At 43.6% G+C, this 13,206-nt stretch overlaps 1 protein-coding gene across 6 annotated transcripts in view; it reads left to right on the top strand.

Annotated features, from left to right (window-relative positions):
- Nucleotides 1-13,206, top strand: part of dpp6a (dipeptidyl-peptidase 6a) — a 226,423-nt gene that overhangs the window by 161,771 nt on the left and 51,446 nt on the right. For 5 of the 6 annotated variants that reach the window (XM_084340342.1, XM_084340344.1, XM_084340345.1 and 2 more), the window contains one exon: nt 7,754-7,868. In XM_084340342.1, the coding sequence (XP_084196468.1) occupies nt 7,754-7,868 (115 nt within the window). Of the gene's footprint in view, nt 1-7,517; nt 7,557-7,753; nt 7,869-13,206 lie in introns of those variants that run through there. The other variant, XM_084340346.1, reaches the window with a different exon arrangement.

Below are 13,206 nucleotides of genomic sequence, written 5' to 3'. Positions count from 1 at the left end.
CTTAAGTGTAGAAACAGCTAACACGCTAATTTGAGGTTTGCTTCAATGCTATCTTCCTTTAAAGCTGGGGTTGGTACTGTAACATTGGAGACAACCAGCAAGAGGAAGATGGATTTTGAAAGTATCTAACTGAAGATTTCCCACCCCGAGCACCGCCTGACTCCACCGACACCGACTGCCCCGTAGCTCTCGCTTAGCCAGCTGTGGATGTGTCAGATACAGCAGCTTGGTCAGTGGCTTTTAGCTTCGAACTATGATGGTTTTCAGTTTTCCATTCAGTTTTCCACAGTCATGTTAGCAGTAACATCCAGTGAGATAACAGCGCACATATTATGACATGTTAGGACTTTTGGATTGTCATCAAAGTTGTAGAACGGTCTTGGTTTGGTTGGTTCTTTGTCTGATTTCTGACTTTAAACTTCTTTTTTACGTTGGTCATAAAAATCCTCTTCCGTACAAACTCTACTCAGGTTCAGGTAAAGGTCATACTTTGGGTGAAACAACAGTAATTACGTTCAGTCTCGTAACTTATGTAATGTGAGTGAGTCCATCGCTCACCTACGTTGACCTTTGGTCACAAACAGGACTCGAACTCTGGTCTCCAGAGAGAAAGTCCAGTGAACGACCCATCCAGCCCACCTCCTGACTGACAAGTGAAAGAAAATCCTCTCAGACCAGAACAATCAAATCGCAAAGCCCTGTTGTTTTGGACAATCACATAATACATTTTCAGTTTGTATCCATGAAATCCAATCTAAACTTAATCCATCCTAGTTTAAAATTCCATATTTGTGATTGCACGCCGGATATCTGCCCGATAATTGTCCCTGCTGTTGCAGTTTTCTTAGCCGCAGCCTCGAACAACTTAATGCGTCTTTAATTTCTTTAGTTTCTGTCGACCCTCGTGTAACGATGTCGCGCCTCCAGCTGCTTTCTCAGTTGAAGTGTTTAAGGTTGAAATTGTTAAATAAACGCTCCGTGATGAATGTGTCCCAGCAGTCGTCCTCATCAACTTCTGTCACCGCTCTCCGTATCAGACAACATCAGACCTGTCGCGCTGAGAGACGTCGCTCTCATTATTTCATGATTTGCATCTGTTGTCGGTGGAGTCTGTACCCGACCCGAGGTTACGCGTTTGATCCACTTAGTTGCCGACTTGTTTCTGCTAACAGCGCGTGCCGTCTTGTGTCTGTCAGAGTGTCAGCGAGCGAACCTCCGGCTGCTTGTGTAGGTCTCTCTGGATAAGTGCACAAATTAAAAACTCATTACATTCTGCTGCTGTTTGGTTTTATCAGAAAAATACGCCGTTCTCTGTTGCAGTCTGCTGTCATCCTCTCTCTCTCTGTATCTGTATCTCCATGATGTTTCCAGGCTTTCTATAGCTCCTTCCCACCCTACATCTCACACAGCACCGTGCTGTCACTGCATCGTGATGCACGCCTAATGACGATGTGGTATTTTTAGCAAGGCAATTAACTTTATGTGTTGTGTAATTACACCGATTGGAAAATATGCAGACATACACACATGCAATTGCAAAACACGGGCCCTTGGATAATACTCTGCAGCCCCAGGTTTCAACGACTTCGCTGAGAATCAGAATTAATGGTCTATACCATCAGTGATGCCGGAGCCCAAAGGCATTATGATTTCATCCTCGGGGAGAACGCATGCAGCCTTCACACGCACAAGACATTTTGTTTGGAGCTATTAAGGCAGCAGTGGAAGCCGTTATATCCAGTTTAGCATCCCATAAAGCCAGCACGGATGGAGGAGTTACTCACGGCCTTTCCCACTGACTTGTTCCCAGACAAAATGGCTATTTCTTTCCTTATTTTACCTTCAAACGTGGCTGTTTTTTCCAATATTTTTGCCGTCATATCGATTCATTTCAACACATTGAAGGGTACAAGCTCATCAGGGTTTTTTTTGCCCTTAACTTTGCCTCTACAGGCTGGTGGGCATCGTTGTAGCCGCATGCAGCACATCACCCAGGGCTGAGAAAAGTACTTCCACTCTATCTACATGTTTTTTCTGGCGGGAATGAATATTATTTTATCTGTTTATTTGCTTTATATCACACTGTTGATATTCTCTGAAATACAACACTGGATAATGTAGCAGGGGACAGCAGCACTCCATAATATGGAGGCACCGATGCCCTCCCTATTCAATATGTGGGTGGCTGCTTTTTGAGTGATCTGAAAACTACTGAATGGCTTTCATTTTTCAGCAGCAGCCTGTTTCTAAATCTCAGGAATATTTTTTAAAAAAAAGAAAAAAGAGAGAGAGAAAATGGAAAGCTACTTTTGTGATGGTGTTGCTCTGAGAAAAGAAAAAAGAGAAACACCAGTAACCTCTCTGCTTTTTACCTGGTAAGTGGTGCTCGGGGATCGCAGCTTCAAATCTGAAGCGTTTGAACTGGCGTCCCGACACTTTCAGCCTTTTTCCACGGTCAAGCAAACAAAATACAAACAAGTCCGTCAATGGGTTTTTCTTTAGAAATGTGAAAAAAGGGAGAGTGTAAGGACGTGAAATGGCTCTGAGCACTTTAAAGTATTGAAAAGTGCTGGCTTAACTTTGCAAGCGTTGACTCCGAGATAAAAAAATGTCGTGTTTTACAACCTCGGAGTCGAACCAACGTGACCATTTCTCTTGCACGCTCAAACATGACAGTCACGTTGGACAACAAAACCCCAGGATCTTGTTTTCTCTTCGAGTTTTGGACCTGGATCCATACTTTTTTTTCTCTCGCTGTCGAGTTTTGGTCACGCCTCAAGCTTTCCTGTCAGTGAATTTTTGTCTGCAGCCTCCCAACATGTTATTTATTTAGCGTTAGCTGCCAGCTCTGAGTTCTCCCTGCTCGTTTTATACCTCATCTCTCTTCTGCCTGCTCTTCGCTTGTAATCACCCTGTCATTACCTCGGCACATAAGGTCTAGCTAATTAGTCCAATCATTATTATAATTACAGATCAGAGAGGCATGATCGGGAAGGTTAGGGAAGGTTTTCAGCCTGCGTCTGCACCTTTACCCAGGCTGAATAAGTGGCTACCATTATTCCCCTTAAAGCCCAGGGACAGCAGAGAAGTGACATCATTTCTTGGTGAGGAGTCTGTCCTTGTTCTTCTTTTGCTGCTTTGTTTGAGATGAGTACGCTTGAACCTGCTGCAAGGTATGGATCCTTGCACAGTGATACTCATTCAGCCTGAGAGAGGGAGCACCAGAGGATTATTCATTTTTTTGGATAGTCTCCAATGTCGATATATTCCCACAGAGATGCTGCTCTGTATGGAAATGCTGTTTGACATTGACTCTTTAGTCGTTGTAAGAGCGCCATAGATCGTTCGGCGTGCCGGATAGAAGCAATTTCAGCTGCCGCAGACTGTGCGAGAGTGTGTACGTTGGCTCGTTCTACAGTGGCAGAACCGAGCATGTACTGTCATTGATCAGTCCACTAAACTTTTATCTTACCTCGACTAGACGGTGGTAAATCAGAGCGCTCAGACCATCCTGTCTGAAAGGTCACTTAGTGTTTGATGCTGTTTTCCTCCCACCACGGCGAGAAAGGTCGGCTGAATTTAAAGATAAAATCCTCGCCTGGAAATGAGTCGATCGTCCCGAGGCCTCGCTGAGCGGCCGTGTCGATTCTTGTATAGATAATGGAACAAAATCGCGTTTAGATTTTTACCTTGGTGCAAATTGTTCTTGCTGCACAGCGTGAAGCCCATCCAGCGAGAGTATTGCTTTAGTGTACCTACAGTCTGCGTTTCTGAATGTGCACACACAGGATTGTAAATTGAAGAAAGCTGTGATGGAATGATGCCCAGCTTTAGATCTTCAATGCCGAGCCATCTGCGTAGAAGCCAACGAACAGTCATTGCTCAGCATTGCCTGAGGATTTCTGGCTCCTCCTTTATTGTGCATTACACACAGCGAGCTCACTTTACATCCCATTATCGCATGGAAGCGGCTTCTCTCCACAGAGCCATTATATTTGAGGATTTTTTCACCATTTTCCGTACTGTAAATCCTCCTCCTACTGTATCGACCGCAGCAATCGGCAGCGGGCTTCACGCCACTCTCTCAGGAAACCTCTGACATGAGTTTCACTTCTGCGGAAAAATGTAAAGATTGTTGGCATCAGAGTGATGCCTCAGCACTGAAGTAGAGAGAAACAAATCACATTGTAGACTCGCAGCTCATCACCCCACATCATTGTGGTTTATCAGCTGGTCTACGAAATGATCCCCGCTCAAGAGAAACAACTGAGTGGACATATTTATTGTTTATGTTTATACATCGGTTCATTTTAGGGTTGGATGGGTTTGATTTTATTCCAACCAGCTGATACCTGCGTTGTCAGGTGTAGGTGGAGGGAGCTGTTGATACAAACTCAACACTTCCTGTATCCACTTTAAGTTGAAAGCCTTCTAGCGTTTCATTGGACAGAAATGTCTTTTATTGTGAAATATTTGCAAGAACGTGTTGTTGACCTGCGAGGCTCCAATAAGCACAAAGGCTGAATTCTTATTTAATATTTTTAATGTTAAACTTTAGAAAAAGAAAAGTTAAATTGATGTTGGTGCGTCACAGTCGACCTGATGGACTGTAGTGCTGCTACACTTTCATTCATGGGCACTCACTGTGTCTCATGCTCAACGCCTGATGCTAAAATTTGGTATCACCAATATTTGACCTGATATCAAACCGGTTTGAGCATTTTTACATCGGCCCACCCTTCGTTCATGTTGCAATAACCGGCCCCCATCACTGTTCTGAATTTGGACCAGTCAGAAAGTTGACTTATTGTTGCTGAGTTTTAAATACATAAAGCTGATGGTTCTCTTAATAAAATAAATGTTTTGAGTCATCTATCTGTTCAGGTGAACATGTAAACTGCAGTTTGTTTTGTGTTGTGGTCTTTAGTCTGTACATTTTGTGCTTTAAAGCAGCAAGGTGGAGTTTGGGCATGCAGGTCCTGATTTTGTCTTTATAGACATTGTTAGATGACTGATAGTTTGAGTAAGTTTAGGCAAGATCTGTTTATTTGATTTTCTGAAGAAAGGTTTTCAATAAACGTCGGCACAAAGACTGAAGGAAAGTGTTCAACTGCAACTCCCAAGACACTGGGAACTTCTCTGTTTGTCCTTTCAGGTTGGGTCACTTTATGAAAAGGTCTTTTGTTCCCAGTTGCCCCAGCTCTGATTTTTACATCTAACTATCTCTTTGACTGGAGCGGGAGGCTTGTGGTGTTTCTGTGCGGAGGAACCTTGAGAATATCGTTAATAGTAAACTTTAAAACGGGAGCTTACGGTGGTGAAATGTCTTCTAGAAACCAGCTGCTGTTCCATATTCACAGCTGTATCATGTTTACCCTCTCCAGTCTGCGCCATAAGCTCGCTGAATCCCTCTCACTGAGAGCGAATCAGTCATCTGCACTCCTTGGCTCGCAAACTGAATACACATAATACATACTCTTGTTGTCTCTGCCCAAGGTGTCCTGCCTCGTAGCTGTCACAGCTCTGCAATATGGCCGTACAGCTTACTAACTGATTCCTGTCTTAATGAATGTGGGTAATGGGCAGTCTGGTAAATAGCTCCAATTGCTCTTATCTGCAGGCTAATGATGTCTTGGGCTCCTTTCAATTAAGGTGGGAATGAGGTCACTAAAGGGTTTGCTTCATAGCTCAGCCATTCAGCCTCATTAAAGCTTTAGCATGTATTCATCAACGCCGCGGCCACAGGTCCCCGAAGCACATGCTCTGCCTCGCTCTTTTTTATCCTCTATAAACTAATTAAGAACTTGTTAATCCTCAACTAACAGTTTGGGCTTTGGATCCTTTCTGTGCGAGTCCCTCTCTGTTGTGGTTTTGGCACGCGTTTTATCTGTGCGCTAGCCAGACCAATCAAGGCCGAGGTGGAAAACTTTCAGGGATGCTTTGTCTTAGAAGTCACACATCGAGCCACGGGACTGTTTTTTTCTCTCTCTGGGTGCTTTGTTTGCCAAAGTGTCTCAATTAAACTGCAAGATCTAAGAGACGTGTACATACGCTGCAATTTAAGCGTCTCTGCAGTGGGCGTCTGTATGTTTTTATATTAACAATGCTTTATTTATGTTTGGGAAAAGATGCCAGCACTCAAACACTATGCAGTTTTCCTCTTTACAGAGCGTCTCAGCCTCTTTTAGCACATCGTTTTGGTTGATGATTGCTTAAATTAATCAACTGAACTCTGCCTGCCGAGCACAGGCAGACACATTAGCAACGAGCTAGTGAAGAAATGTGAACATCAAGCAGCTAACAACTGTTTGCTAACACCCACGTTACATTTCTTATACTGTGTAGCATAAAAACAAAACAAGGCTCCACAAGCTAGTTAGCTAGACTTGATCTTCTTTATTTATTTATTTTTGCTAACAATTGTCGGCTTCCACTTAAGTACACTTATTTTTCACAAACAAGGCTACACAAGCTAGTTTGCTACCTTGCCTTCATAGATGGTTTCATATTTTGTGTCTCTCTGAGCTTTCGTTGCATTCCTACTTTTTTAAAGATATTTTTATCAGGACTTGGCGGAGAGTCGATATAAGTAGTCTAATATTGAATATTACTACATTTGTCAGGTGACCAGAAACACAACTGAAAACTAAACGAGGCTGCCAAGCTAGTTTTCTCTGATGGCTATTTTGTGTCTCTCTGAGCTTTATTCTCACTTTTATATTCTTTTGTTAATACTTTTTTTTTTTGTAGTTTATTTCAATCTCATCTCACATTTCCGGCACTACCTCCTGTGTAAATACATCTCTCTTGGTGCTGTAAGGACAACCAAACATGCTACAGTTATTTAACTTGAGATGAAGCAGAATACAGAACCTTAGTCAGTATATTTAGCTGTTGAATAGCTGTTAAATGAGTACGTCTGGAGTTATCCATAGCTGTTGACTGGACTGTCTAGATGTATTACTGTAATATATTGTCAAAGTGTTGTGCTTATTTAATGTCTCTCTGAGCCCATCGCCACCTGCTGCATGTCAACATGTGTCAAATGTATTTCATCTGCACGTTATTTGATTTGGGCGTGAGCAAGGTGCCTAAACCTGCTCTCCCCCTGTTGTTCTTACTTTATATCCCGGGGGGATCCTTTCTCTAGTGCTATATTCATTCTCTAAAATGTAGTTTCAACAATATTAAACAGCAATAAGTTTCTCAATTTGTGGATCAGACAGGAAAATAAACAAATCGCCTCGAGGTTGCTCATAACCCCCGACTCGTTTTCCCAACCCCGCAGCTTCTCTCTGTTGTTGCCGAGCTGTTGTCAAGCATGCAATCCGCCGACGTGTCGCGGGCTCCATTTTTATCCGTCACATTCGTTTGCGGGTGATAGCCGCTGATGCTCGCCTCATTAAGAATTCTCCCCCCCGCCTCCTCCTGCGCTGCTGCTGCTGCTGCTGCTGCTGCGTCTCCTTGGGAGCCGAGAGGCTGCGACTCTGCCTCACGTTCGTCCTTGACTGACACCCTCGTCGCTCCCTTTCATGAGTTTGCCATTTATTCTTCCTGTAATTCTTTTTCCCTTCCCCTCTTTAGTCACTTTAGATACCGCTCCCTTTTTTTCCTCACATCGCGCATATTGTTCTTTTTCAAATTTTCTTTCCCTTTGTCCTCTTTTTTTCTCACTCTGATTCGCTGGCACAATAGTCTTTTTTACTGTTTCTGACCATGTCTTTTCTCCTCCTCTCTGTCTGTCTCTCTGCAGGAGCTGGTGGGCAGTAACCCTCCGCAGAGGAACTGGAAGGGAATAGCGATCGCCCTTCTTGTCATTCTGGTCATCTGCTCGCTGATCGTCACCTCCGTCATCCTGTTGACACCAGGTACACGGCGCAGGACGAGGAGGAGGAGGGGGGTCACAACACCACACATCGCTCTGTTTACACTGCCATTATTATGCACAGACATGCCCATTAGCTTTTGCAATCAATCTCAGCGCGGACAGTGCAAAGAATACGATGTAAGACGGTTTCTCCGTCCTTGCGTGTGGTCCACGCTCTGGAGCAATATTTCCAGTGTCGCCCGCCGTAATGTCACAGTTAACTTCCACATGGGCACCCTTCGCTGCTGTAACGGCCACATTTAGTGAAGGTCAGTAAACCTCGCTGAAGTCAGCTTGCGCAACATTGCTTTCTTCATAACGGCGAGTCTCCATCTGTCTCCTTCACTCAGCACGTCTTCTCCCTGCACACACATTTCGCTCTGTACATTTTTCTTAGTTATTTTGCAGCGTCTGAGTTTGATTTTCCGGAGTGACCTTCAGGTTCTCTGCTCGCAGATTTACATGAAAGTTTAATCAATAAGCCATCTGTTTGTATTCAGGCTCATAAAGCTCCTTGATATGATTTTTAATGCGCTGCCAGAGCCAAATCAGTCAATACAAGTGCCAATGTGTGTGCACTATAATGCAGTTACAAAGACAGTAATCACCGCGTCCTTGTTTATGATTTTCTGTCGCAGACAATTGCAGGTAACGTTGCCTGGGGGGGCTCTGTATGTCAGGGGGCCACGCTCAGCAATTATAAAAGAAATTCAATGTTTCCTCGACATAATCCTTCATGAGCAGAGCAGAAGTGTCCGCAGCGTGGACTGTAGCGCCGCGGCAGGTGTCAAAGTAGCAAGGCCTAAAATGCCTGGTCACCTCCTGGCTGTGACCTGTTCCTGTCCCGGGGCGTTTGTTATGGACTCAGATGAACCGGCGCTGCTTAATGTGCCACTTCCAAACAAGGCGGACCAGCGGGAGTCAGGCAGAAAGTGGAGGCCGGGCAGGTGGTGTCTCCAGCTTGTACCTCGCCATAATCCGTCCCCTCCCTGCGTAGACTGTGTGTGTTCAAGCAGAACGACTGTTCCGCTCCAAGTCTCGGCACAGGCCGGGCTCTTGCAGTTAACTGTGAGGCCTCCAGCAGACAGCCAGCAGACTGCCCGTCAAAGGGGCTGTTTGTTTGGTATTTTAGAGGCTTTGGGGATATTGCAATATGCTCCGGCCCCATCACATGCAGTGTTGAAAGTGGGTTTGGATTAATTAGGTATCCCGACCAACTGAGAGGAGCTTCCGGATGATGCAGCGCCGTAAGTCATTCCTCAAGGACAGTGGTTTGTTAGTGCAAAGGCAGTTTATTTTACTTCTTCTTGGGGTGAATGTATCAAGATGGAACTGTTAATTGAATACATGGACAGAAATTGTTACCCTTAAAGACTTAAAGCTCACGTGTAGATGTACAGTGCACAATAAACATATTCTAATGAAAAACATTGCAGACATTCAGCTTGAAACGTTTCCATTAATCATACTCTCTTTTTAAACTTGAAGTTGTGAGTTGTTGGAACTTACCTGCCATTGCATAATTAAGATTTACCCAAGCCAGGACATCCCTGGCACATTTTTGTGCACTATTGGTCATGGGCCATTTTCTGATTTGGGCTTTGGAGCTTTAAAGGGGCAAAAAATAAACATACATTATCAACCAAGTGAAGAAATATAGTCTGATAGCCCCCGTAGTTTCATCTGGGAGAAGTAAAATAATCAACTTCGCTACTTAGTTGAGTAAACTATTGAGCTTGATTGCTTCATAAATTGAATAAAACTCACCAAAACAGTCTTGGTTTGTGTTTCCTCAAACACCTCTGTCTTCCCATCCCTGGTCAGAGTTGCTGTAAATCGCCTCCATCCCCAGTCTACGAACTGGTATCTGCTGTCACTGGGTTGGTTGACTGAGCCCCATTGGCCATGTAGGTTAGGGTAATTGAGGCTACAAGTCCAGTATAGTGAGCAGCAATTACAGTCACAGTTATGCCACCGCTTATACTTTTGTAGCAATTTAGATTTATGGTAAAATTACACCTTTAATGACCTTCCAACTTTGTAGCAACAGTTTTCTGTTGTATTTGGAACATTTTCCCCCTTTTCAGCTGATGAATCCTCATCTCAGTTGTGAAAGGAACAGATTTAATAATTAAAGTCCACATAATGGATTGTACGAGTGTCCTCATCAACTGAATAAATGTCCCTAGCTATTGTACACTGTGTCTGTGCACATGGAGGGAGCAGCAATAAACTTTTCTTCCTGTCAACAATTCTCCTGTTTGCCTAAACCGGATATTCACGTAAATAACCTCTGAAAGGGGTATTGTATTTGGCACAGTGCTGATGATGATCTATTCTGTGCAGCAATGCAGCCTTTTCAGGGCTCCTGTCTGTGCAGAAATTGCTATCTCTGCCTCTTAAGATGAATTCCTCCCTGCATGATTGTGAGGAAAATAGTGAGTGTGGCGAGATGTTTATATTCCATGACTGTAGCCTCTGTTAGCTCAGTTAGCTGTGCAGATAACCAGACTACCTTGGGAGTGTTAGCACAGGAGCTTCGGACCACTGGGAGGATGATGTTTTCAGGCCCCGGGCTAGCTGATTAGCATGCTAATATCTGCAATGCTATACATAGACCATCAGAATTTTTCATTTCTTCACAGTCTTTTGCAAATTTTAGCTATATTTTCAGTGTTTTAAATGAAATTCGTACATCTTGCAGACGTAAAGGTCTCACTTTTTAAGTTAATAAAAAACAGCCATCCTGTTTTAGAGGAAATAATTTGTTTTAAGGACACTTAAGATGTTGAAATAAGAACGAGTAAAGGCAGGTAATTACACCAGAATCAAGACAAATTAAGCTTGATAGAAGAAAGCTTTTAAACAGCCGCTGCTTTCAAGGAAATAAGACGTTAAGGGCTTAAAGACAAAAACAAGTTCATGGAAAGGGCACATTTTTTGACATTTTGTAACGCTGTTTAAGCGCTTCAGGGATTCCTATTAAAATGCTAAATCCAGCAATTATTCAGAACAACTTATTTTGCAGTAATTATACATCAAGGAGAGACATTTCGGGAATGAGGCACCTCGCTCGGAGAAGCACACTGTGGCAGCTAATGTGAGGAGGTATGAGAGCATGTTGTTCCCACTCAGTTAGGAGGGTTTGTTGATGGATGCTCCCCTGCCAGACGAGCCAGCCAGTCTCTAACTGCTCCTGACAACCACTTTGTTCTCACACACACGTACGCACAAACACACACACACAGGGTTTCGTTCCCCGTCTTCCTTTTTCCTTCCTTCCGTGCTGTAACTGATAGCTCCATATTACTAAGAGGTTGCTCTGTTCCTCACATCAATACAACTGGGTCAGATGTTCGCAATTGGCATCTGGGTATTCATCAGACTGAGTGATGTCAGGCTGACTGACAGAGTGACAGCTAACTGAAACTGTGGGAGGATCACATGCTACGTTCATTTGGTGCAGCCGAGTGCGAGCAGCCACCGAGATGATTGCATAAACCGATCGCTCTCGTGATAAACTGACATACATCGTTCAGTATGTTTACACAGCCTCAAGTTTAAATGTAATTCACAAGGTTATTCGTTCCATTGGGGAATATTTCATTTCACAGTGAAGTTCTTGGAAGACAGTGCGATAAGATAGGATTACCTTTCCTTTTGTAGTCAACACTGCCGACTTACTGTACCCGGCTCACCCAGAGAACCTCGAATTATCCTTCATATTGCCAGGTTCATTGTTCGATCAAACCTCCGTCTGCCCGTGCACTGTATTGAAAAGAGGTCGTGCCACATTAGCATATAAACTGCTCAAGCGGGCGGACCCTGCCGAGGCTGACGGTTCACTTTTTGTCGGGCTAATTCAAAGTTTCTGCCTATGATCACAGCGCGCTCTGTGAGGGTGAGATAAAGACATACTTAACTACAGAAAATGGATTTGCCTATTAGAGATTGTGCTAAATATAAAAATGTAAGCCAAAGTGTAAACTCGCTTCCTTTTTCCCAGCGACCGCCTCTGCGTTCAATCCATAAATCTGGCTCTGATAACTGATTATAAAATCAGTATTTATCCCCTCTAAACCTCGCCATCTGATGGAAGGCTGCAACTTATGTGCGCTGATGCATTTCCCCGCAGTCTATACACAGTCTGGTGACTCCGATAATCACACTCAAAACTCATTTGATGCACCAAGCAGATGCCTTCAAAGGTGTTTTTTGGTCCCTCATGACGAAATCAGGGAGGAACTGAGGATCAGTCGGTGTCCGTCCATCTGTTAGGCACAATATGCCCCACACAGCTCACACACAGCTGATGCTCACGCGTGGAGACAGATGCAGCTTATTGTTGAGTTCTTTGCAACTTAAAACTACTTTGATTGGTAAAAAGGAAATGCAGTATACTCAAAAAAACTTGTGATAATTTCTCAGATACCACCAATGTCATATTGACCTCACTGGCTAGATTCAAAGCTCGGTGACATGTCATCACCATTACTCATCGAAAATGGTGCATACTTACAGTTGTCTTGTCTCTTTAGAAGGAAAAACATGTATAATAACTTCCATTTTCAACCCATCAGCCAGTGTATTCTGTTGGAGCCAAACCAAGACAGCAAAAAGGTGCTCTCAAACTGTAACTAGCTCCTAGCATTGAAAAGATAAGACGACTAAACCCACCGTGATGTCACTCATTGGCCTGTGGGCTACTGTTTTGAAGCCTCGAGTTTGGCATCACGGCAGTCGCCATCTTGCTTTGTTTGAGCCAGAAGTGACCATATTTGGACAAGAGGGTGGAGCTGTGGAGGATATCCTGATTGGACACGTCTAGAGCCCTTTAGTAGAGAGTCACGACAACAGAAGGTCAAAGTGCTGAACGTCACATGATTCACGGAGACCTTAGATGGTTCCTGGGAGATTTAGGTGTGCAATTTTTGGTATTTAGTAGTCAATAGATGCATAAATGCTCTTCTGCTGAAACTTAACTGCGCTGCTAGTATTTTGCTAACTTCCAGGAACTATCAGGAGGCTCCACGATCCGCCATTGCTGTGCAAAAAAGGATCCATAGGAGTAAATGGAGATGATGTGACTCTCACTACTCAAGGGCTCTCGACATGCCGAGGTAGCAACCTGTCAATCAGGTAGTCCTGTCCTAAAACACCCTTTGTTATTGTCTGTTCTACTCTAATTGGAACTTAATTTACAAAATAAACATCATGTCATATTGAAGAAGACTTGAAACTAGTGATTGAGACCATGAACTTTTTTGGAAACCTCTTACTGAGGTAATAAATTAAGTAAGAAGTAGGGTCATTTTCTCATAAGCTTACATACAATCAGA

Source organism: Pagrus pagrus (assembly GCF_965226575.1).
Source record: "Pagrus pagrus genome assembly, chromosome: 20".
Taxonomy (NCBI): Eukaryota; Metazoa; Chordata; class Actinopteri; order Spariformes; family Sparidae; genus Pagrus; species Pagrus pagrus.
Note: the sequence above shows the minus strand (reverse complement) of the source record. Positions and strands in the feature narration are given on the sequence as shown.